General features: G+C 32.4%; 5 protein-coding genes across 12 annotated transcripts in view; 4 read left to right on the top strand and 1 right to left on the bottom strand.

Annotated features, from left to right (window-relative positions):
- LOC100744938 (ras-related protein Rab-18) overlaps positions 1 to 1,510 on the top strand; it is a 5,173-nt gene extending 3,663 nt beyond the window's left edge. For 3 of the 5 annotated variants that reach the window (XM_033322443.1, XM_024369735.2, XM_024369734.2), the window contains exons 2-4: positions 208 to 542; positions 616 to 933; positions 993 to 1,510. In XM_033322443.1, coding sequence (XP_033178334.1) covers positions 273 to 542; positions 616 to 933; positions 993 to 1,160 — 756 coding nt within the window. In that variant the 5' untranslated portion in view covers positions 208 to 272 and the 3' untranslated portion in view covers positions 1,161 to 1,510. The remainder of the gene's footprint in view (positions 1 to 207; positions 543 to 615; positions 934 to 992) is intronic. The other 2 variants (XM_012389191.3, XM_003491795.4) reach the window with 1 other exon arrangement.
- A 598-nt stretch (positions 1,511 to 2,108) lies between these two features.
- LOC100741710 lies at positions 2,109 to 4,699 on the top strand. The gene is made up of 5 exons (XM_033322442.1): positions 2,109 to 2,394; positions 2,455 to 2,912; positions 2,976 to 3,187; positions 3,254 to 3,440; positions 3,559 to 4,699. The coding sequence occupies exons 1-5, from the start codon at positions 2,301 to 2,303 to the stop codon at positions 3,784 to 3,786; spliced, it is 1,179 nt and encodes a 392-aa protein (XP_033178333.1). The 5' UTR covers positions 2,109 to 2,300; the 3' UTR covers positions 3,787 to 4,699.
- A 375-nt stretch (positions 4,700 to 5,074) lies between these two features.
- Positions 5,075 to 15,101, bottom strand: LOC100744698 (protein RCC2 homolog). The gene is made up of 9 exons (XM_003491793.4): positions 15,042 to 15,101; positions 14,889 to 14,958; positions 14,022 to 14,243; positions 13,845 to 13,946; positions 13,101 to 13,462; positions 7,699 to 7,923; positions 6,584 to 6,824; positions 5,491 to 6,338; positions 5,075 to 5,399 (listed from the first exon to the last, which is right to left on the bottom strand). The coding sequence occupies exons 1-9, from the start codon at positions 15,099 to 15,101 to the stop codon at positions 5,229 to 5,231; spliced, it is 2,301 nt and encodes a 766-aa protein (XP_003491841.2). The 3' UTR covers positions 5,075 to 5,228.
- On the top strand, positions 8,783 to 12,795 carry LOC100744577 (AN1-type zinc finger protein 2A). Of its 2 annotated transcripts, none has more exons than XM_003491792.4 (3): positions 8,783 to 9,164; positions 10,145 to 10,456; positions 10,582 to 12,795. In XM_003491792.4, the coding sequence occupies exons 2-3, from the start codon at positions 10,161 to 10,163 to the stop codon at positions 10,910 to 10,912; spliced, it is 627 nt and encodes a 208-aa protein (XP_003491840.1). In that variant the 5' UTR covers positions 8,783 to 9,164; positions 10,145 to 10,160; the 3' UTR covers positions 10,913 to 12,795. The 2 variants fall into 2 exon arrangements, with proteins under 2 accessions (XP_003491840.1, XP_033178335.1); XM_033322444.1 differs by lacking the exon at positions 8,783 to 9,164 and adding an exon at positions 9,874 to 9,898.
- A 547-nt stretch (positions 15,102 to 15,648) lies between the features above and the next one.
- The window catches only part of LOC100744143 (ran-binding protein 9), a 15,120-nt gene continuing 6,893 nt past the window's right edge, over positions 15,649 to 23,875 (top strand). For all 3 annotated transcript variants that reach the window (XM_033322430.1, XM_033322432.1, XM_033322431.1), the window contains exons 1-7: positions 15,649 to 15,913; positions 19,983 to 20,338; positions 20,505 to 20,692; positions 22,248 to 22,360; positions 22,456 to 22,884; positions 23,172 to 23,492; positions 23,832 to 23,846. In XM_033322430.1, coding sequence (XP_033178321.1) covers positions 15,715 to 15,913; positions 19,983 to 20,338; positions 20,505 to 20,692; positions 22,248 to 22,360; positions 22,456 to 22,884; positions 23,172 to 23,492; positions 23,832 to 23,846 — 1,621 coding nt within the window. In that variant the 5' untranslated portion in view covers positions 15,649 to 15,714. The remainder of the gene's footprint in view (positions 15,914 to 19,982; positions 20,339 to 20,504; positions 20,693 to 22,247; positions 22,361 to 22,455; positions 22,885 to 23,171; positions 23,493 to 23,831; positions 23,847 to 23,875) is intronic.

The raw sequence follows: 23,875 nt of genomic DNA, 5'->3' as shown, positions 1-23,875 counted from the left end.
TATATATATATATATATATATATATATATATACATACACACACACATTATTGCCTATTTCTTATTTAGTACATAATTAGCAATTTTCAAATTACGATAGACTTATTGAATTTTCTCACAATTATAAACTATGTTTCAATCGTCATTTAAAAAATCGTCAAAATTTAATAATTTCTTTTCATTAACTTTTATATTTCATTTTTAACAGTGTCAACGCTATCAAAGGAATAAGTAACATATATTTAGACTGAGTGCTGTGATATAATACCGACAATGGATCAAGATGTATTAACAGTCTTAAAGCTATTAATGATAGGAGAATCAAATGTTGGAAAATCAAGGTACCTATTTAAAACGATAAATTACTTTTTTTTAATGCTATGTAAGTTGAGTCAATATATTTATATTATTGTTATTGTTGGCAGCATACTTCTTAGATTTACTGAGGATGAATTTCATGAAAATATGCAAAGCACAGTTGGCATGGATTATAGAACTAAACAAGTCACAATTGATGGCAATACAGTGAAACTTGCAATTTGGGTTAGTTACCTCAGTGTATCATAATTTATATTTTTTATTTAATGGAATATAATATATTCGAAAATTATTGCAGGACACTGCCGGACAAGAACGTTTTCGTACTCTAACACCTAGTTACTACAGAGACGGTCAAGGCGCTATATTAGTGTATGATGTTACAGATAGAGTTACTTTTATGAAATTAGAAACATGGCTTAACGAATTGAATACATATTGCAATAAGACAGATATTATTAAAATGGTAGTGGGTAATAAAATAGATTTACCAAACAGAGAAGTAAGCACTGAAGAAGGTTTACAATTTGCCCGAAGACACCAAACCCTATACATTGAAAGCAGCGCTAAAACGGCGGACGGAATCAAATGTTGTTTCGAAGAACTTGTACAAAAGGTATAGTCATTTATTTTCTTTGCAAATTATTAATTCTTATCTATTAATATTGTTTGTAGATAATACAAACTCCTGGACTTTGGGATCGACATGCCCTCCTTAAATCCGCAGCGTATGGTAACGGTAATATGGGAGGTGCAAGACATAGAGGTCAGAGAGGGATACAATTGGCAGATGAGTCTCAGCCACACGAACCACATACAAATTGTTATTGCACTTTGATTTAAATGATTGTAATATAAAATTCTGCCAGTGATAACTGTAAAAGAAACTATAGCTTGAATATGGTCTAAACTTTATTCAAAAACTAGATATCGAAGAGTGAGATCATTGAAAACAGAAACGTGAATAATAGTATGTCACATTATATTGCTTTGTGTATGTTATGGGAAAAAATATTTTGTACCTTATGTATCAAAGATAGATACATACATATACAATGAGTTTGCTTCTATCTTCTAATTCTTTGTTAAATAGTTAAATTTTATAGGTATTTGTAATACAAAATTTATATTCATGTAAATATATTATGCGTATGCACATAATTTAATGACTAATAAACATCAATAGAACTGCAGTAACGCCATAAACAAATATGGTATCTTTAAATCCTGTAGAGAACGCTTTTGCATGTGCTGCAGCATTTATAGCTTCAATATTTTCTGATCTGTTTTGTTATCATGATATTGATTTGATTTTGATATTTATTTGAACAATAAATAGGTAAAACGCATATCATTACATATGTAAACAAAATGTATTTCAATATTACGTTAAATATGTTTATTTAATGTTCTGCATTTTATATGATTATATTTTTAAAATGTGATCAAATAAACAATAATTATCTCATTTCATAAAATTATTTACTTAAAATTATTTTAATGTATTTATCTTTACGAATAAAACAAATTTCTCCATTTAAATTGCGATAGACTAATGTGATATCTCACTCTGTGTGACACAAACAGTTGCCTGTTAAAATATTTGATTTTAAACGATCATTTCATGTGTCCTGAAAATTAATTTAATTTATATGTAATTAATTAAATAAAACAGTTATGTTATTCGACCGTCTCAGAAGCTATGAAAACGTTACTAAATATCCGCATAATAAAAAGTAAACTAAGTTACAATATTTCAATTATATCTGTAACAGCTTTTTAATTTTAATTGTTTGTAGAGAAATTTCCTTTGAATCATGTACAACATTATCATCAAAAGAAATTTTACACACAACTAAATTGGATGTTGTCCTAACTAATAAAGGACTTCAAATATACGGAACATGGAGCACAGAAAAATTACTAAAGTTATTAACAAACAGACTTAAACAATGCATTCATGTGCAATCAAATACACTGAAAATGATTTCTAATGGAATAAGTGATAAAAGATTATGGATCACTGTCTATAGTGGCTTATATAGTATTAGCGTTTTAAAGGAATTAAGAATGAAAGGTGTCTCTATCTATAACATAAACTAAAACAAAAATTATATTGATTTAACTCCATTTTTAGGTATGCCCATATACAGCATCATAAAAGCGATGAAACTGGGCCTCATCAGTCTTAGCTATTGTGAACTTCTTTATTTTAGAGAATTTCATATAGAACCACATAATTTGGAGTTCAAAGAAATGTGGTTCAATACATTTAACGACAGGCTGATTTTAAATTTAAGATCTACAGGTTTAAGTGAAATAAATTGTTGGAATATTATCATATACGGAGTAGTACTTCAAACTCCAATTATTCTTCGCCATTTAATTTTAAGTGGCATTGATGTTCCTGGTATTTTAAATTGGCAATCCCCCTTTAATTTTGCGTCATCTAAAGTAATTAAATTTTTGAAACACATTGGAATAGAAGAAGATGTCATACAATTAGTAGAGCAACATGGAATCGACGAAGAAACTGAAGAAATGTTAACTGATTTAGGACTTGACGAAATGGAAACAAAATTTTCAATTACGGAGGTTTGAATACAATTGTTTAAGTTGTTCTATATACCATACCTGTTGCGTTAATATTTTCTGCAGGAATTAATATGTGAATGCAATTTAACTATATTGGAACCAACCTGTAGTTGTCTGGAAATAACACAAGAGAGTTGCAGGACAAATAGCTCCAAAAGCAGTTTCAGTTTTCCTAGTCGACCAGATTGTTACCAACAATATGCTTGTCGATGTCACATCTTAGCAAAAAATGAAACAGTACATGAATTAACAGCACAGCAAAATGATTACTTAAGGTAAATGATAATTGTTTGATATTAAGAAATATTGTTTTATATCCATTCTCTAATTTCTTATAATAGACAAAATATCATGGTACCATTATCATGGGCGGTGGCTAAAACTTTAGAATACAATCCATCAGATCCAGTACATTTCATAGGATATAAATTATTGCAATGGACTTGCAACAACATTTCTCAAACGGAGAAAGACAAGCATCAACAATTAATTGCATTATCTACTATAAAAATGGATCATAAACTTATTGTCAGTATTATTTACAATAATTTTCAATGCTTGAAAAATAGTTCCTTTATTTCAATAAAAATAATTAGTACAATGTATATAATATCATAAACATAAAGCATTAATATTCTTAAACTAGGATAAAAAACATTTAGAAAAAGAGGGATTAATTAAAACTCTGAATCAAAAGGCTATAATAAGAAATATCCCTTGTAATATTTGTAAAAATCATCAAGAGTTATATCGTATTGAAAAACAATGTTGGAAATGCGTATTGAGACCAATTAGAAAATTGGAAAGTTGTGAATTTCCTGATATATGCAGTTCATGTAAAATCAATGTATCAGACGAAGATGGCAATGCGTGATTATTATCTTATTTGGAGCATCTTAACAACTAATAAAAATGTCTATAAAAGATAGATATTTAAAAGGCTCTTTAGAAAAAGATTCTTTAAAAAACTCGTTTATTTTGTAATTTGCCTTGTACATTTGTTCCAAGATTATTGAAATGGTGCAGTGTAATTCCATGAAAGTGTTACATGGAACAGAATGGAATGAATAAGTATTAAATTCATTTCGTCGCAATACAAAAAAGACTCCAAATACATTGTGGCAGTGAATCTAATTACAGTCCGTCTTAAACATATGACATTATGTTACATTTGTATGGATTTTTATATTACGTTATTAGCAGTTCTAAAATAAAATTATATATAAAATTTCGATTATATTCACTAATGATATTAATGACGTGGATAGCCTTAATTATAATACGTATACATGAGTTTTTATAACATATAGCGTCCAAAAGAATCGCATGTTTAATTTTATTACAAGATCCTCTTTTGTGATTATCCTATATGATACAGTAATTAACAATATATATCTTTTTTTTCTTGCTGAAATTTTCTTTGTCGAGTGTAACTGTTAAACAATTATTAGTTTAAAATGTATGATAAACAATGCTGGTTTTTTGAAAAAGCATTGTCCTTGTTCGTCGTTAGATAAAATAGGTTTCATGCTTGCGAACATAAAAACGAATGAGTTTATGAAACATTCTCTATATGTTTATCATAATAACAGTCATTTAAAGCATAAAATCCGCGTTCCTTCTCTGTATAATCGCATTTAGAATGTCCCTGTACATAGAATATAAGAATGATTTCTGCAGATTTAATGATTCAGGTACTACTGTAATGAATCAATGATATAGACTATTTGTGTTGTAAATACATTAAAATGAGTAATAAAAGTAAAGGCAGTGTTTGTTAAATTCCATAACGTGTCTTTTTCTCAGTTTCCAGCACTCTTTTTCATACGTATCAACTATTTCCATTCTTGTTTAAGAGATAGAGAAAGCGAGAGTGAGAGAGAATGAGGGAGTACTTCAATAAAATAGCAAAGTATCAAAATATATTTTTGTTATCTATATGTTTGGTCTATATCCTGAGCTACTAACAGAATGGGGTTCCCTATTATGATAAACTTTCCTTCATATTATTAAGTAAAAGTGGAAGTACAAAGTAGAGAGTAACAGTTAAGTCTATATTTTGTATGGACGTTATTCGCAGTCTATTAATAAATTGTTCACAGATCTTTCAATCCTTCCTTCAAGTTATTTAAAACAACTTGGCTTAATTAAAGGTAATAATGTTTTTTTGTTACAATTCGGTTTTCTTTCTTCTCCGTTTCCTTAAATGTAATAACGATCGCGATGGGGTGAGTATAGAAAAAATTTCCCAATGTGTCGACGTGACGATTCGATTAGCGTTTACTTTATGAGTAATTAAAATGTAAATTATCCGATTTAAACGGAATATACTTGAAGTTTGTTAATTTTAGTCTTCTCTTCTTCGGATTCGTCTCGACAAATCATAAGCGTATGAGAGAGACCACAGGTAACAGCAGTAATGTACAAACCTTCCAACGCTTTCACTTCCATCGGGGTAGTCGAGGACTTACGCATTTCACCGAAACCCTGTAATTATTCATTGAAGAAGAGGAGCTTAGTTTAAAAGTCTGCTAAAGATTTCTCTGTTAAAAGATTTATTCGTTATACAATTATTTACCAATTCACCGAAAGTAGGACTAGCACCCCAAGCGATAACCGAATCATCCGCCGCGACTACAACGCTAGTCTGAGAACATCCGACGCATCTAATTTCCCAACCAGACAAATCCTGGATCGGTTTGGGGTACATATTTGCTTCTCCGGTACGTTTCGTTTGTCCGAACATCAAGGCTGATCCGTGCACATTGATGGCAATGCTATAAGTACTACCACAATATATAGCCCTGACACCACGAGTAGGCGGCTCCAAGAATTTAATCAAACGAGGCACTAGTTCATCTCGTTGCTCGTTGTGGCCCAAACGACCGATACCTCCGAATCCCCAGGAAAATGCACGATTTTTGCTATCAATTGCAACAGTATGATGGTGCCCACAACTGAAATCCGTGATCTCAACACGATCTAACGGCGTAACATGGCCATCCTTTGCTCTTTCAATGTATAAAACGATTCTCTTAGGCACTTTCTCAAAATGAAACGCCATCTTCGTATTCGTTATAAAATATTTCCCATCTGTGTTATGGCCCAATGCTCCGTACTCTGGGCTTCCGAATGAGTGCAGACCACCTTTAATGTCTAGTATCATCGAAAAATCTGCACCACAACCCACTTTCACTATCGGCGGCCCAGAATACTTTACTTTAGTGGCAGAGACAATGCAGGCATCGGATTTCCCAACGCCGCATTGACCTAGTTTATTGTCTCCAGCGGCAAATACGATGCCGCGACTTGTTAAAAACAAAGTATGATTGCGGCCGCAAGATGCTCCTATAACTGTATGACCTTTTAATGCTGTGACTTCTGTAGGTTCATCCCGACGTTTCGTATCACCAACACCTAGCTGACCTGCAAAAGTTATGTCATAAAAGTCTCTAAACAATCTATTTATAAAATGTGTATGTGTATGTGTGTAGAAGTAGAAAATTATATTCTCATGAAATTAGTATCAAATAAGAAATTTGTTAGTCCAGTACCAACAGAAATGATACGACTAAACAAATCTTGCAAACTTTCAATTTATGTGAATCACATTTACTTACATAGTAATACTTAATCATAAGATAAGTTTTGTTTACCTTTCATTCATTTACCTTTATCATTTCTACCAAAAGCTAAGCATCTATTATCCTCAGTAACAATAATACTATGAGAAGCAGCTGGGCCAGAAGCAACTAATCTGACTCTAGCGCCATTTAAATTTTTGAAAGTATGCGGGGTCCACAAACTACGCCCTACATTAACTTTCACCCCTTTCGGTGGAGCTTTACGTCCTGCCATGTCCCAGTTTGTCAGACCACACATTAATAATGTTCCAGGCTTACCCCATCCTCCCTAAAATAATTAAAGAATCTGAGGATAAAGAATTTGTCAAATAACAAAATACAAAGTTCAACGATTATAAATACCAATTATATGTAAGCTATGATCATTATAAAGAATAAAATCATTGTAGTTTGATTTTATCTATAATTTTATAATTAAAATACATCTTGCGGAAAATGAACAGATGTGCAATGAACAGGTACCTTTGAGCAGTAGTATAGAGGAAACCCTTACCAAACTGTATCATGCTTATCTCCATAATTAAAAGATAATAGCAGCCATTTAACATTTATAATTAACAATTATGTTTTGAGGGCTACCAATCTTATTTTCAATGATCTACATTCAAACTTCCAAATTCTGCTTTTGTCACATTATGTTCATGATAAAGGCGTCAAATAAATACGGTTAATGCTGTTTTCACAGCCTGGATTATCACGCTTAACATTGTTACACTATGCACTGTTGCACTTTACATTGTTTCGTCTCTAATTTCTTGATGAAACTAACTGCAATGTTAATGAAACATCAGGAATCTTTTCATGATAGACAGCACTTGCCCAGAAGTCTCAGTGCTAAATGCAGCAATGTTAAGTGTACACAATTGGTGTTTTGTAAATTAAAATGTTATAGACGAAGAACTCTAAACACACAGTTTTGCATGGGTTTCCCAATTTTCCAATTCTTTAAAAATCTGGTGGTACGGACAATCATCAGTTTATGATCTTTCCTCTTATGAAATGAATTCTTTTTCATTGAATGTATGGCTGTGAGGCTTATCAGCGTCGAAATGCCAATGTCGCTTTCTCACTCATTCAGACACCAGTCACATCCAGACTGCCTGGGACAAATAAGTATATGAAAACGATGAAAATAATTTCACCTCAGGCGGTGGCAATTCCGGAATACTGGAGACATCGGCAAGATCATCTTCGGCAGCGTCCTCACCGTCGGCATTCGAGCCGGTCTCAGCGTCATCAACGTCCGAGTCGTGTTCGCTCGAGATGTCCTCCTCGTCATATTCAACCTTCCTTGATTTCGCGCGGCCTTTCTTCGTCGCCGGATTTTTACGTTTAGTCGACATATCGGCCGAATCTCCTTTATTTCGAATTTAATCCGTCTCAGGGGAAATTAATTATCGCGGGACGCGCAATACAATGACATTAATCGATGTAATGGCGCTGAGACCTGTACTGTTCGACAAACGGACAACAAAAACGCGGCCACCTGGCGCTCAAAAATCATAATAAAACCATGCTCCAGTGATAAGTACAAAGCAAACTCAAGTTTATGATTGTAAATCGCTGAGAGCGCGCTCCGTGGTCCACTCGTTTCAAGCACACGGAACGCGGGAACCGAACGATCATTTTCCAATTGCGCGAAAATTTAAATCTCGCATACACAATAGAAATTAAATGCACTCGAAAATCTTCAATTTCCTCATACAATTAAAAATGTTTTATTATCGTGCTAGCACGTGCTAGCCAGCTTGTGACTGTTAATTAATTTATTGATTTGTTTGACCTTGATCATGTTTAATGATCAATAGACTCCGGACTGCTACATATTCTTATAGTTTTATGAACATATCTAAAGAAATAGATTTTCAATAAATATCTGTTTCATCTACCAAATATTATAATGAACACTTTATTCTGGATATTTTACACATTTTTGCATACTTTATGTATGTATGTATGTATTTATTTAATTTTGACTTCGTGATCGACGAACAGGCTTGATTTATAGTAATTTACATGTATGCAATTTTGTATCTTTAAATTTCGTGAAAATTATATTCTTATATTCCAATATTTGAGAAATTAATATAAAAGCGAATTAAAATTTTGGGTAATAGAATAATTAATTTGTACATTGACAGTTGCATATAGGAAATAAGACGATAGATTGTTAATTTGGATCAATTGAGGATTTGAATTGTCGTCAAATTTGTTTATAAATTGTAATATCTTATCAGTACCGATCGAGACATCATGTCCGATTCGCTTGAAAGCAACGTCATGCTTAATTCGCGTTATTCTTTGAGTGACGCGATTATTCCGTCCGTTTCGTAAGTTTGGATTCTTTATATCCGTTTCAAATCTGAAAAGTCAGTCAGTTTGAGAAAGTATCTACGTCCTCAATTTTACATTTAAGAAAATTATGCTCTTTCTCGAAATATAAGTTTTCCTTTCAATTCCGAAAACTTTGAATATTGTGATAAAATATTTAATTATTTAAAGTGGCATTTATTTTACTGTGATATATACGTATATTAAATATAAAACGTTAATTAACTTTAAACACATCAAAGGAATTGTAACCTATTTATTTCGAACGTAACTTGAGGTATGAGTTTGCACAAAATTATATTATATTATTTTCATTATATACATTTCTTTACATTTCATTATATTAACCAGTTCTTGTTGTTTATATATGTAGTTCTTTATTTACTAACTTTTTAAAGTTTAAAGGTTAGGGACAGTGTATATAGTTGTAGAGGTTATAATTTATTTATATAGGGCGACACAGTAAGTATACCTAACCCCAATCAAGAGGTGGTTGATTTTTTATGGAAAAATAAATCGAAATGCAGGAATTTCCTATCATTTTTTGTAAACCAATCATTTTTCAACCTCGTTTTCTTGTTACGCAAACATAACATCTTCAATAATATTTTCAATATTAAATTATTTAATTGCATCCATTATCGCTGCTTTTATATTCATCATTTAATTTCACAGATATATTATGTTATTTTTTGAAATTTATTTATAAAATTACATGTTTGAAAATGTATGCGTGCATGTAGGAAGCGGATGTATGTGTATGTATATGTGCGTCGGTACGAACAGCGACGAGTCGAAGGTGAAAATTATTGCCGAATTTTTACCGTCGCAAAAATAATAAAATGGGAACCGGCTCGTCGGCAATGACGGCTAAAGCCCGGAGTCTGAATGCGTAACCGTCATGCCGATCAGCCGATATGTAAACCGGTGCAAACAGACCGACACGTAGAATTAAGAATTGAATTGTCGAACAAAAAAGAAAAAAAAACCGAAAGTCAAAAGTTGCGCGCGGTAGTTTGATCGGTAGTTAGAAAGTTTGATCGTGTTTAATTTTCAACAACGAAAACGTAAGCGGATCGCGATACCGAGTGTTGTAGCCAATCGTGTTAATTAATATATATGTACTTTTAATTTTGACCACATTGTACTTTAATTTCAAACGCGATCTATCACTTGTGTTCGTACTGTGAGAACACCGTTTTCCATTCGCTCCTTAGCCTACATGTATTATAAAGTATGATATAATTTTCATTGCAGATATTCTTCGTAAAAGATGGAGTTCCCACACCTAGGAGAGCATTGTTCAGAGAACAGCTGCAATCGATTGGACTTCTTGCCTCTTAAATGTGATGCATGTTCTGCAATCTTTTGTTCCGAACACATATCATACAATAACCATAGCTGCCCAAGTGCTTATAAGAAAGATATTCAAGTTCCAGTATGTCCACTTTGTAATGCTCCAGTGCCTATAAAACGTGGTGACCCTCCAGATATTGCAGTTGGGCAGCATATTGATGACGAATGTCAATCAGATTTGAGAAAACCTAGCCAGAAAATTTTTTCTAATAGGTAAAATAGACAAAATTTTGTTTAGATAAAATTTTATGTTGTTTCAAAGGTGATGATTTTGAATAATCTTGTAACTGTTGTAAAAAGCAGTCAACTGATTTTTAAATAAATTTTTTTCATTCTAGATGCTCCTCAAAAGGTTGTAAAATCAAAGAAATAGTTCAAGTACGTTGTTCCGATTGCGGTAAGAATTTCTGTTTAAAGCACAGACATCCAACGGATCACGCGTGTATAGGCCAGGAGGAGATGATACGGAGAAAACGGCTCGATGCCGTAGAAAATAATATGACAGTAAATAGGAGAAATGGCGAGATCTTCAAGAATTATCAAGGCAGTATGAGCGAAGACGAAGCTCTCGCGAGAGCTCTCCAAGCTTCGATGCAAGAGGCAAATACTGCTAAACAAACGCTCGAGGCTGTACCTTCTGGAAATAGAGATAGGTGTAGACTCTCGTAATTCCATACAATTTAATCTTAATTCTATGCAAACTTTTGCAATCGCTCTAAGATACGTTCTTCAGCTGCATAAATGTAGAGAAATTGTTATATCTTTCAGAGATTTTCTTGCGATAAAAGCAATCTATTGACTATAAATTTCCATATAATTCAGCTTAACGTATAACTTAACCATTGAACTTTCTATATCAATATTTAAAGAAGATAAACTTTTAAGGTTTATTCATAGATCATTTCAATTCATTGGTATATGGACTGTAACAGTTATACCTTTTGTACAAATGTAAAATATATATATGATATTAATTAATTACAAAACTCAACATTGCACAATGTTTATATTATAATAAGATTGTTTTAATCTTATAGCGATCTGAATAATCATTAGCAACATTACCTGCCGAATATGCGTGATTTTAGAAAGAATATTAAAGGGCAGCCTCAAAGAAGAGTGCCTTAATATTATAAAGTCCAGTAATTTTCATCTTCTTTACATAATTTCTTCCTCTAAGGAAATTTTTAATTCCCCTATCTTAATTTATGTAATTGGTCTAAATATTAAGACCTTTAGTGTCTGATTTATGGTTCCTTATTTCATGTAAATTGTCATCTATGGACTTATAATAATTAGCATTATGGAATCACCATCAAGAGAATCCTGTAACAATCTTGTGAGCTTATTGTCTTTATAATCAACATATGTTGTAGAATTCTCTGATTGAAATATGATATATCCTAATGCTAATAAGCTTTTATTTATATTAAATCCATCCTTAAACTTTGCACCAATTGCTTATATCTTCTTATTACATCCAGATCCAGCTAAATCTACTAGGAAAAATACTTCCTCATTATTTTTGTTAATATTACTTTCTCCTTGTTGATATATGTATAAAATGAATATATTCTATGACTATGAGTGTCGTGTGCATTCATTGCGGTTTGCACGTCCTCTATTTCTTTGTGTCAGATAGACTAATACTTTATTGCTTTGTAACTTCTTTGTCTGCAAATCGTATTAGTCATTTGACAGAGGCATGCTCAGAATGTGCAACAGATGCTACCACAATAAATGCATCCTTGTTTTACAAAGCTTGCAAACAAAGAAGTTACAAGTGAAATAGAGATGTTGTGCAACAAGTATTGCAGACAATGAAGTCACAAATGCAATAGAATGGTGCCTTAGTAGACGAGCTTAATTTTTGTTAAAATGTATATTCAATTTGGCACGATTTTTAAACACATAAAAAACAATATTTCTATTATTCAAATATTTGTATTTTTATCTGCTTTAATAATTTAAAGACAATTGCATTTCTTGAATATAAAGACTTTCTATCTTTCATCACAAATACAATTTGCATTTGTATTCTTAAAAATAATTTAAGACAATTTAGATTTTAATTTAACAAGAATCCTATAAAATACTTGCATATTTATTAGCATAAAATGTAAAATATGCAACTCACTATCTATATTTTTAATTTTATCTTTACATCTGAATATTGTACTCAATCCTAGAAGAAAATCAACTGTATCAGAAAACAGAACACGAAGATAGCGATTGATATTGAAATACTTTATTAATCAGTTTTATAAATATATATACATTTAAGAATTATTCGAAGATTATAATAATTTCCTACTTAATAAATATTGTCAAAATACCTGAATCTTAGGTTTTTCTTAATAAAGTAAACTATTCACTTATACAAGTATATAAAACCAAAATGTTTACACTTCGCTTGTTACTAATCTACAATTAAATTTACATTTGAGCTGAGTGAATTAACATTTTTTCGCAACAAAATGTAATATTCTTTGTTATGATTGCCTTCCTATCATACCGATTTGATTTTTATTTATACCAATTAGATAATATAACTATGATGAAAAGATATACATAAGGCTATGTAATAAAATAATTCAAGTATTTCGATTTTCTGTAAAGTATCCTATAGAAGGTATAGAGTACATGTTTAAACGAAACTAATTTTCGTAACTATTTTAATAAATAATTACCATCTCTTGACTATACCACACGTTACAGTAACCTTGAATTTAAGATAAATAAATAATGTATTTTTGTCGAAACTTCTCGAGATTTCGTTTAATATTTTTATCATATCTGTGATACGCTATAAAGTAATATAACAGATGGCCTTATTGGCAGAATAAATAATTCCTTATTTACCAACTTTTCCTAACTTGGTATCTGTCTTAGGATTAGCTGTGACACTCTGCACACGAACAATCACTTCATTAATTTTTGTTTGCAGATTTCTAATATCTTGAATATAAAGAAGAGCAAGGATTTTAGCTGCATTCTCCACTGCGGTCTTCTTCAGTTGAAAACCAGGATCACAATTCATAATAGGGAAGGGTTTGCCTCGAATAATTTTGGAATTTGGATTCCTTAAGCATTCGGAATTTAATCTTCTTTGTACTAGTTTACTGCAAGCTTTTAACGTGACCAAATGATTCGGATGTTGCGGAATTCGGAGCAGTTTTGCCACAGAATAGACCCCATTTTTAAATTCATTACTTTCAACTAGTGGCCATGAAACGGTGAAGATAACGTGTTTATAAAAGTAGGAACATTAATATTAACAACTTTCAAATTATCAAAATGAAGCATAATTTGGAAGTTTATCTGTGTATTTGTCAAAAAACATCAAAGAATAAAATAGAAAACTAAAAAATGTAATTACTTTATACTTTAACAACGTAACAGATATTAATAAATTAGGTGAAAGGCTACGAAATATAACATATATTTCATAAAATACTTTATAATATTTGTATACAGATGTTTTATCATTCTTATTACTGTTAAAGGTACAAAATAGCAAAACAACTAAAATGCAAAATATTATTTAAAAATAATCAAATATATAAAGTTGGTAAAAAACATCTATATTATATATACTCACAGTTTAGGTTGTCAAGTGGATTTGTGGACTTAAGATGTGGCACCAGTGCTTCCTGTTTCATTTTCAATTTCATTTCTTTTACATTTATTGAATACTGCTCAGCTGAAAATTACAATTAATGATTATGTAAGAAATTTCTATTTGAATCTCTGATTTCATTCATAAATAAATATTTACTATTATTCTCTGCCTCCAACCAAATAGCACGTCCAATTAGCCATTCAAGTTGATCCATATTGTTACTTGAAATTGGACATTTAACATCCTCACAGTATTTGGCAAAAGTTTTAGGCCAACTTTCACTTTTTATATCGCGTAGCTCTTTTCGATCTTGTATACTATACTGACGTATCTTTTGTTCCTCTAACCATAATGTTACTTTACGAAAATGTTGTGGATCTGCAACATTTTAATAATACTAATATTTAAAAAATAAATAAAATCTTATAGAAAAATCTTATAATTAATCTAAACGAAAATAATTACTGAATGAATAAATTCTTTACCAAGAATTACATATTAAACATATAGAAACGATTCAGTGACGGAGAAATTAGACTATCATAGGTTACAGCCGTCGAAATGTTTTTTAAAAACTAATATAATATTTTCTTATCACAAGATATTTAAATGTAATATATTATGCAATCTCAAATCTCTATGTTAGACATAATTATAATAACTATTCTAATAGGATAAATTATACCGGTCATTATAACCTATAACAATATAATGTTTTTACGTTAATAATAAAATAATTCAGGTATTTGCCTGCCATAAACATACATAAAAGAATGTGAAATATTCTTATTTAAATTTCTGCAACTTATCCTGAAATTTATTTATTAGAACAAGATTAATTTAAAGTGAAAGTCAAATTTTAAGATTACGCAATTATTAGGCAAATTCTAAAATATTCGAGAAAAATAAACATTCTTCTCGATGTAACTCGTTTAACGAACATGATTTCGAAAATATTAGATTTTATTAGTGATAATATCAATATGTTAAAATTCCTTGTTGATGCAGATGTTAAATACGAACCATTTATATTAACTTTGTCCCATTCTAAATATCCGAGTGCTTGTAGTCTTCTTTTAAACATATTGGATATCTAAAATATACAGAAGTTCTGCAAATTAAAGGTAATAGAATTTGCAAAAAAAAGCCACAATTTTACAAAGACTCTCGATATACTGACACTACACTCATGCTATATTTAGCGAAGCCGGTGAACATAAATATACCATATACCATATACTCAATTCACTTTTCATAGTATTTATCTGCTATATATAGCATCAATAATATTTCAACAGATAATTCCGATGAATAATTCTGCAGTTAACTGGTTAAATTTTACTGAAATAAATGCTGTTAGGTAGTACTATTTATATTACATGATATTTATATTACAAAAAATATATAATTAAATACAACGAAAGGTATATGTACACTTTCAATAATTACCATATAATGTATAAACCGTAATATATCAGAATAACAAGACAAAAATTAATTATGTTTCCTTAATATTCAAGTTTCATATCCTTTTCATAATTTACTATCATTCCTGAAATATCTATAATAGAACACATTTATTGTATACAGAAAGAGAATTCCCCTCTATTATACAGGCAATATAATATATTGAAGTATATTATATATGCTTTTGATAAGGTTTAACATTGTATCCAATAATACGCTAGATGTCAGCACTAGTGCAAATCGAAAATTTCCTCAATGAAGTAGATTATCTATATATCGAGGACTTCATGAACCCGAAGGTAAAGTTGAGTTGCGCAGGAGTGTTGCGCAGTCAGTCAAGCAGAGTCCACTGGCGAAAGTAGTGGGGCTGCCCAGGAGAAAGATGGCCGCTACCAGCGAGGAACCGAGTGTTATGGAGCCTTCTCAGACTAATTCCGGGCAAAGTCAGTCCGTTGATCCACTAAAGATGCTTTATCCGATGGTAAACGAAGAGGAAACACCGCTGCCACGTTCGTGGAGCCCCAAGGACAAGTACAATTACATCGGCCTCTCCCAAAACAATCTTCGTGTTCACTACAAAGGTACGTTTCTCATTTCGATCCTCTATATCTCTCAACGACTTTTCATTTTGCCACCCAGAGAATTCTCGCGGACGATTTTTAACATTGCCCGAAACGAAGGATCGAGGAACGATCCCGGCCAATAGGATTCGAATTCTTGCTTGATACGGACGAATCGTTTGACGGAGCTGTAATATCGATTGAAAATGGCAGGGCTCCGTTTCGCGTGTGTCAGCGACCTAAACAAAGGAATCAGCTGATCGGTCATGGTCTCTATTCGACTTTCTCTCGATCGCTCGGTTATTATTTCTCTATCGTGTGTAAACATTTATTTTAAATAGCAAGTGGATCGAGATCCCTTATGATTAAAGTGTCGGGGTTCTGGCGATGATTTTTCCGGATATTCATGAGAAAAATGAATCTGCGTAGAGAAGGCGCAATGGCAATGACAGCTGCGATGTTTGAACAGTTACTTTTCTCTCTCCTGCTCGCCCACAGCTTCCACGTATTTACCCTCTCTCGCGCACTCGCTCGCGAGCTCTTCTTCGCTCCTGCTCCCCCCTGGCCTCTCGTCGTCAATCAGTTTCGAAGTGGACGAATTTTTTCACTGTTTTCTACCATTGGTATTTATTCGTATTTATTATGTATATATAGATGTTGAATAAATCCATGAAAATTTCGATGAACGACAAGAATCGTGTTATTGTTATTGTTGTTATATCCTGATTTCCAAATTAAGGTCGAGGCTGTCTAAATATTAACTATTTTGTGTTTGAAAAAGATTGCGTTAAAAAGTAGCCAGAAGGATCTTTTTCTCTTTAAGTAAGAAAAGAATCTAGGAATTGCGTTGTACTTCCATTTAATTAATATCGAGTGATTATTTGTTTCAGTGATTATTGATAATGCTAGGAGTAATACTTTTAGATTCATAAAATGAATACATATTACTGTATATTGAAAGGTACGAAGGATAGATCAATCGCAGAAGACATATCGGTTAGTAAATAAACTGTCAGTAAAATGTTTTATATTATGATTTCATTGGCTATATTAACAAATTAATGTAAATGTTTTGCATTTATGATAGATTTGGAAATTTTCTGCAGCAAATACCATAAATTAAAATATATTATTTGCATTTTTAGAATTGCACTTTAATAACAAATTGAAATAATTTGTTCGGTTATTATTCATTCACACTTGATCTTTTTCAACTATTTATTCTCTTATTTAATATTTTTGCCCTGTTTTGCAATTTTATATTCGTTCTTTGTATGTAGATTATAAAGTGGCTTTTAAATCCTTTGTGAACAAGTACAGACATACTCAAAGAAGATTAAAATATAACAACCTCAATTCTTTTCCATTTCTGTTTGTCACAGAGATTGTCTGTCAAGATTATACTAAATCTTTGTTTTAATGAGCTATTGTGTTGTTATAATCAAAGTAGAAACGATTAAGGCTATGAACTTTAATTACTTATAATTTATACGATCGTTCAAAGTACTGTTAATAGCTGAATAAATGTATTTAACACGTATGTAACTTGGTATGTTGTTAATATAAGAAAGTAATACTACAACAACATCAGAAATTATATGTTTCTTTAACACCGGAATATTAATTGCATCAAATAAGTAATCATTCATACAGTAAGTCTTTGCAACTAGGAGGAAATAGCATTGTAACATATCCTATTCCATAAGGGAAATAAAAGAAGTGTAACGAATTCTTAACAGTGTATGTTATTTTGTTACTATCGGCCATAGAACTTTATTCTTCCACAATTTCCATTTTTACATGATAATATTTAAATTATTTGATGGAAAAAATATCTTCTTTATCTTATTATTTAGGATTTCAAATATTTTATGATTAATGTTCAAATATTCGAGATTAAATATTATAATATTTAAACCAAATTAATTTACTAAAAGCTAGTTTAATTTCTAATCTATCTAATTTACATATTTTTCTAATCATCTAATTTTTTAATGTAACATTAGTCTTATTCGTTCATTTATTCAACAATTGTTTAATCATAATTGATAAAAATTGATAAAAAACTAATATATTTAATAAATCGCATAGGAACCGTTTTCCAAATTCTTTAATGAAAATTAGAAAATATAAAAACATGCAATTTATACTTCACCCATCCTTCTTATTTTCTCATTTCGTCCGTGTTACCGTTTCTTTCTTCCATTTTTCTATCTTCCATTTTTACTATCTTAAATTGTCTTTGCATTGTAAACATTTTTATGGTTTTTCTTTTTTTATATATTTATCGTTCTAATTTCTGCTCAATGTTAAAGACAATACTCTATAAAAAGCTGATTCCAAGTTATTAGCAGAAGTAATACAGACATAGAATTGTTTAAATGTACGTCGAATAAATCAAGAAGACAATTTAAACACGGGAAACTGAACTTCATACTTCTCTGTTACAATTAAATCTAATTGGAAACTTATTTTGAAAAAATCCGCGCTCTCCAATTTAATTCATTAATCTTCTCGTTGACACAATTAGCATTCGCTATGAGAAAACTAGTAACTCTGGAAATGGCTATATATGAAATTGAACAAATTGACAATAACATGGAATGAAATTATCACGAGATAATATCCTCGTAACTATTCCATTAACGAAATCCGAGCATCAAAACATCAAATAATGACTATCGAATTAAATTGTTGCAGTATTCTTGTTAATAAGGCCATTTGGATATCGTCAAATTTAATTGACCGTGGCCACACGTGCGTTTGCGTTTGCGTTTGCGTTTGCGTTTGTGTTAGTGCGCTCTCTCGTCCGTAAGCGTGCTAATCCAAACTCATTAATTACGAGCCTCTTCATTTTTCGTTAGCATCGAACATCCCAAAGGAAAAAGTACAGTATTCATCGACGTAGTTTAGAAAATAAATACTTGTTAGCCGTTACGATGTTTAATAATAAATATTGAGAAAATACTCTGGAGTTGAAGCGTTCGTCGGTATATATCGTATTTGCCTTTCTACTTTTCTAACTTGTTAACATGTTTTCCTCATTTTGTTATTTTAATATCCGTTTTAATAATTTCTTTATTTAGTAATTTAGTAATTCTTATTTTTGCCTGTCCCAATAGCAAATCATAACTTACATCCTTATAAATCCTTATAAATAAATATAATTACTAATCATTAATTATGGTAATATTTTCATTCTATTCTATTATTCTATTATTGGGCTATTTCAAATTACCATTAAATTGTTAACTCAACAGTTTCATTCGAGATATTCAAATAGCCGCAAGTAGCTTCACAACATGCACAAACGTATGCATTATCGATTAAGTAAATCAGTGTGTACCTTTGTTTATTATTCGTGACAGACCGTGCGTTCTGTAAATTAATTTGTTACATCGATGTTTACATAATTAACGTCCGATTATTTTGACGCAAAATGATGCGTCACAGCCAAGGTTCTACGATAGCGTTTTGTTAGACGCGTTAATAATTCTTTTGTACTTAATTATATGTGAAATGGGTAACTGTAGGTTACTAGGTCGACAAACTGCATCGCTACATTGCAAGTGCATCCAAGATTAGCGATTAGATTGTGACGGCCGATCACTTCTGTTCTCGAATTTCCTACCCTCGTGATTTTCCTCACCGTAGCTCGCTTCCTCTGAGCTTATATCGAAAAGAGAGACGAAAGCGATCAATTATTTCGTAATGTCTGAGAATAAATTTAATTTTTAGAAGATAACTTATTATTTTAGGTAATTATTATATTATCTTACTAAAGTATTTCCTATATACTATATCCATTATACATAATTGCAAGATTATATTTATTTCGAAAAACGTTCTTTCATTTACTACAATTCTCTGCATATAAAATAATTAATATGATGTTATTAAGATATATATTTTATTAGAAAAGTAATGATTTTAGAATTAATATTCAATATTCAAACAGTTTTACCATGCCCTCCATTTTACTTCCCTAAACTATTTTCCCACCTAAACTTCTTAATAAAATTCCTTCTAATATACGAAGCAATTGAAACACGAAATCAATAAACAATATCATACATATACACGATTTTAGGTTATGGAAAAACTCACAAGGATGCCGCAAGTGTACGTACAACGCACTGCATACCAGCAGCTTGTGGTCTCTATTATTTTGAGGTGAAGATCGTTAGTAAAGGCAGAGATGGTTACATGGGAATCGGCTTGTCTGCCCATGGGGTGAACGTGAATAGGTTGCCAGGTTGGGACAAGCACTCCTACGGGTATCATGGCGACGATGGGCACAGTTTTTGTTCCTCTGGAACAGGACAACCGTATGGGCCCACCTTCACCACAGGAGATGTAATCGGATGTGGTGTAAATCTTGTTGACAACACTGCCTTCTATACGAAGAATGGACACCATCTTGGTATCGCCTTCACTGATCTTCCGGTTAGTAGTACATACAAATTGAAGGGCTCGTAACAAAGTGAACGTTCATCCGCGTTTGTCTTCCTCCAGAAGAGCCGAAGCTAATATCTTTAATTAAGAATAACGATTTATTGCACGACTTACTAAATAACGATTCGTCGATCATTGTTCATTGTATATTTTACAGCCAAACTTATATCCAACGGTGGGCCTTCAAACTCCAGGAGAGGTAGTCGATGCAAACTTCGGACAAGAACCATTTGTATTTGACATCGATGACATGCTTAACGAACTCCGTGTCAAAACAAGATTGCAAATTATAAACTATCCCACACCAGATCACGGACAGGGCCAATGGCAAGCAGTCCTCCACAAGTGAGTTGGATCTCTTTATTTTCCTTACTCTCGTAAATATTATTACAATATGATCGAGGTACAAGTTTTGGGCGTTTCATGAAAGAAACCTACCCATTGGGGGATTGACGATTGTTCGCAAAATTCAGCTAATTATTTGGTTACACATGATCATTAATAGCCGAGTTGACCAGTACTTTCATGAATATGCAAACTAACTTCCATTGTTCTCCAAATTGGTCGAAACTGAACTCACAGCGCGTGATTGAAAATTTAATAAATTTAATAATTGCGCGCATAGTGCATCTTGTGTAATTTTCCACTACGTCAGTTTAATGTCGAATGACCTTGTAGACATATATACTTATACTCTGTCGCATAATAATATGTACATGTTAAAAGTATTTAGACTTAGCGCGTATGTCGAAGATTCAGAATAAAACGTTTGTTTGAATATGTCGGAGATGAAAGGACGTCGAAGCCTCCCCTTTGGAACTTTGGAATAATCCCCTAATCTACCGTAATCTAGATTCTATCGTAGGCGTAATTAAACAATCGTCGTCTTTCGATCCGATCGTATTTGTTCGAGATTTGTGATAGTGAGCTTGGGCTCGAGGCGACAGCCAGTCGCCGAACGTAGCCGCGGTCACGGGATGAACGCTTTGTCTAACAAAGATACGTAGTAATTCTATAGCTCTCCTTAAAAGAAATATTTGTAGCGGCACGCGACAGTAAACGTTCCAACGGTTTCTGTCCCGTGGCTCGCCACACGCAGATCCTATTCCTCGGGTATGATGGTTACCAGATGCCGACGCGTCTCCATAGTACGTGATCAGCTAGCCCGAGGGCCGTTATAAACACTAACATCTAGTTGCCTAAAGTCCTTCAAACGGACAAACAGTCTTTGTCCCAACTACGGCAAGATAGGAGAGACCTATTTTTCAACGAACGGCGTCTCCCATCAGCAACTTTCCCTCGAGGGCGGCTAGCATCTTTTTCTAACCACCGATATGGAGATTGATCAATTAGCAGCAACGCCAATTTCCCTCGCCTTCCGAACGAAGGCTATCCTCGATGCCTCCGAACGAGCCAATGATCTCGTGTCCTTAGACACACCCCATCATAGTTTTCCTCCGCAGCATCATCGCGACGCAAAGTCATTCTCTCGTGAGGTCGTATTAGCGAGTTACTTTGTGTCTGTACGCTCGGTGGATATTCCACGTTTTAACAAAGAGTTCGACTTAGATATCGCGAGCATGTTCATCGATCATCCCGTTGACCGCGGATTCGTTATTGAACCTAAGATCATTGTCATTAGTTTCTCGAGTATCTAATTACCACGGTTACTTGTCCAATTCTATAACAATCGTATTTGCACTAGTCAATCTCTTCTCTATTGCATAACTACATCGTGTAGTCCGAACGAAGATTCGTTTCACGCCCCTAACTCTAACTCTAATTCTAATGTAAACCCGACAAATATATTACGGACGTATAGTAATTCATGACACTAAAAGGACGATTTCAGAAAATTTATGCACCAAGTTCTAGAAGATTTTGTTTACTTCTTTCTCAGAATGGTGTCAACATATTTGGTCCATCATGGTTACTGTGCCACTGCCGAAGCCTTTGCCAATAGTACTGGTCAGGGTTTCGAAGAAGATCTTAATTCCATTAAAAATAGACAAAGTAAGAAGCTAATACCGTTGTTCTTTTTTTTTCTTTCTTTTTTTCGTTTCTCCTTTTATAGGAGGAATATAAAAAGATAATATGCATTGTTTCAGAAATTCTGAAGCTGGTATTAGCGGGCAGAATGGGAGAAGCAATAGAATTAACCAGTCGGCTGTATCCGGGTCTCCTCGAACGGGATCCGAATCTTCTTTTCGCCCTCAAATGTCGGCAGTTCGTTGAAATGGTGAACGGCAGTGACTCGGAAATCACACAGAATTCCAATATCAATCAAACTAGTGTTATACAGTCTACGAAGGCTTACACAAAACCCTCAACAAATGGCAATGTTGAGGAGATGAATATGAACAATGCCATGAACGGTTCGACCGAACAACAGCTTGTTAATGGACAAATTGAAAACGATGTAGATATGGAAGAGAATGTTATAAACGGCATGAAAAGTAATACCGAAAACGGCTATCAAAATGGTGATTTGAATACCAACGGGTACAAGTGTCAGAACGGGGAAGACGTCGATATGGGTGAGATGTTATTGCGTTGCTTTTTATTCTCTTAATCGTGTTACGTTTGTCGAAGTCGTTCTTAGGGAAAAGACAAGAAACTTAAAGTGAAAGAAGACGATGCAACTATATCATTAAAAATTTGTATTTATTAAATTATTCAATTTATATATCAATCACCTAAGAAAAAATATCGCAGTCCAGTTACATCTGGACAAATATTTACTAATTTGTGAAATATTTAAAAACAAATAATTTTCAATTTTAGGATATCTTCTAATGGCAAATAAATTTTTATTTGTTCCCAGAGACCAATAGTGTTAATCAAATTCAGCAACAACAGAACGGTAATTGCAATATGGAAAATACATCGAATAAGAATAACAAGAAACAGCTTTGTGGCGGGGATAAACAGGCAATCGAAAAGATGTTAGAATTCGGAAGGCAGTTATATTCCCAATCGATACATTTGCGACAACAGCACGGAAAAAACGAAAGCAATAAAAAGATGCTTCAAGATGCGTTCAGTCTTCTAGCCTATGCAAATCCATGGAACTCGCCGGTTGGTTGGCAACTCGATCCCCAACAGAGGGAAACCGTCTGTGCGAGACTCAATTCTGCCATACTTGGTAAGAAAATTACAATTTTTAACTATTGCACAAAGTGGTTGTTAAGTTGCTTATTTAATTAGAATGATTATCTAGTAATATATTTAATCAAATTTAATAATAAAACAGCATTTCTAATGTAAAGTATAATTTTTTTTAATTACGGTAGAAGCTAATATTTCTAGTCTGTGTGTATATTCACGGTATCTCATGCATTTAATAGTAACATTTTTTAAATCAACATAGCCGAATTTTATTTTTGTTTTAGTCTTTAATTCTAACGTATCTTATGACGTATCTTAGTTTCACGTATTTTATTCGCATTCTAACAATTTAATGTCGATCATCTGATACTTCTAGAATCGAGTAACTTGCCACGACGGCCACCGTTGGAAGTGGCCGCG

The sequence above is a fragment of the Bombus impatiens genome, unplaced genomic scaffold (assembly GCF_000188095.3).
Source record: "Bombus impatiens unplaced genomic scaffold, BIMP_2.2 scf_0637, whole genome shotgun sequence".
Taxonomy (NCBI): Eukaryota; Metazoa; Arthropoda; class Insecta; order Hymenoptera; family Apidae; genus Bombus; species Bombus impatiens.
This window is presented reverse-complemented; position numbering and strand designations above follow the sequence as displayed.

Coding starts and splice junctions, on each gene's coding strand:
- LOC100744577 (XM_003491792.4), top strand. CDS start 10,161: ATGGAGTTCCCACACCTAGGAGAGCATTGTTCAGAGAACAGCTGCAAT. Junction 10,457..10,581: donor CAGAAAATTTTTTCTAATAG/GTAAAATAGACA, acceptor TTTTCATTCTAG/ATGCTCCTCAAAAGGTTGTA.
- LOC100744698 (XM_003491793.4), bottom strand. CDS start 15,101: ATGGTATATGGTATATTTATGTTCACCGGCTTCGCTAAATATAGCATG. Junction 7,924..13,100: donor AGTTAGGAAAAGTTGGTAAA/TAAGGAATTATT, acceptor ACGGATTAAATT/CGAAATAAAGGAGATTCGGC. Junction 6,825..7,698: donor CGGAATTGCCACCGCCTGAG/GTGAAATTATTT, acceptor TAATTATTTTAG/GGAGGATGGGGTAAGCCTGG.
- LOC100741710 (XM_033322442.1), top strand. CDS start 2,301: ATGATTTCTAATGGAATAAGTGATAAAAGATTATGGATCACTGTCTAT. Junction 2,913..2,975: donor CAAAATTTTCAATTACGGAG/GTTTGAATACAA, acceptor TATTTTCTGCAG/GAATTAATATGTGAATGCAA. Junction 3,188..3,253: donor CAGCAAAATGATTACTTAAG/GTAAATGATAAT, acceptor TTCTTATAATAG/ACAAAATATCATGGTACCAT.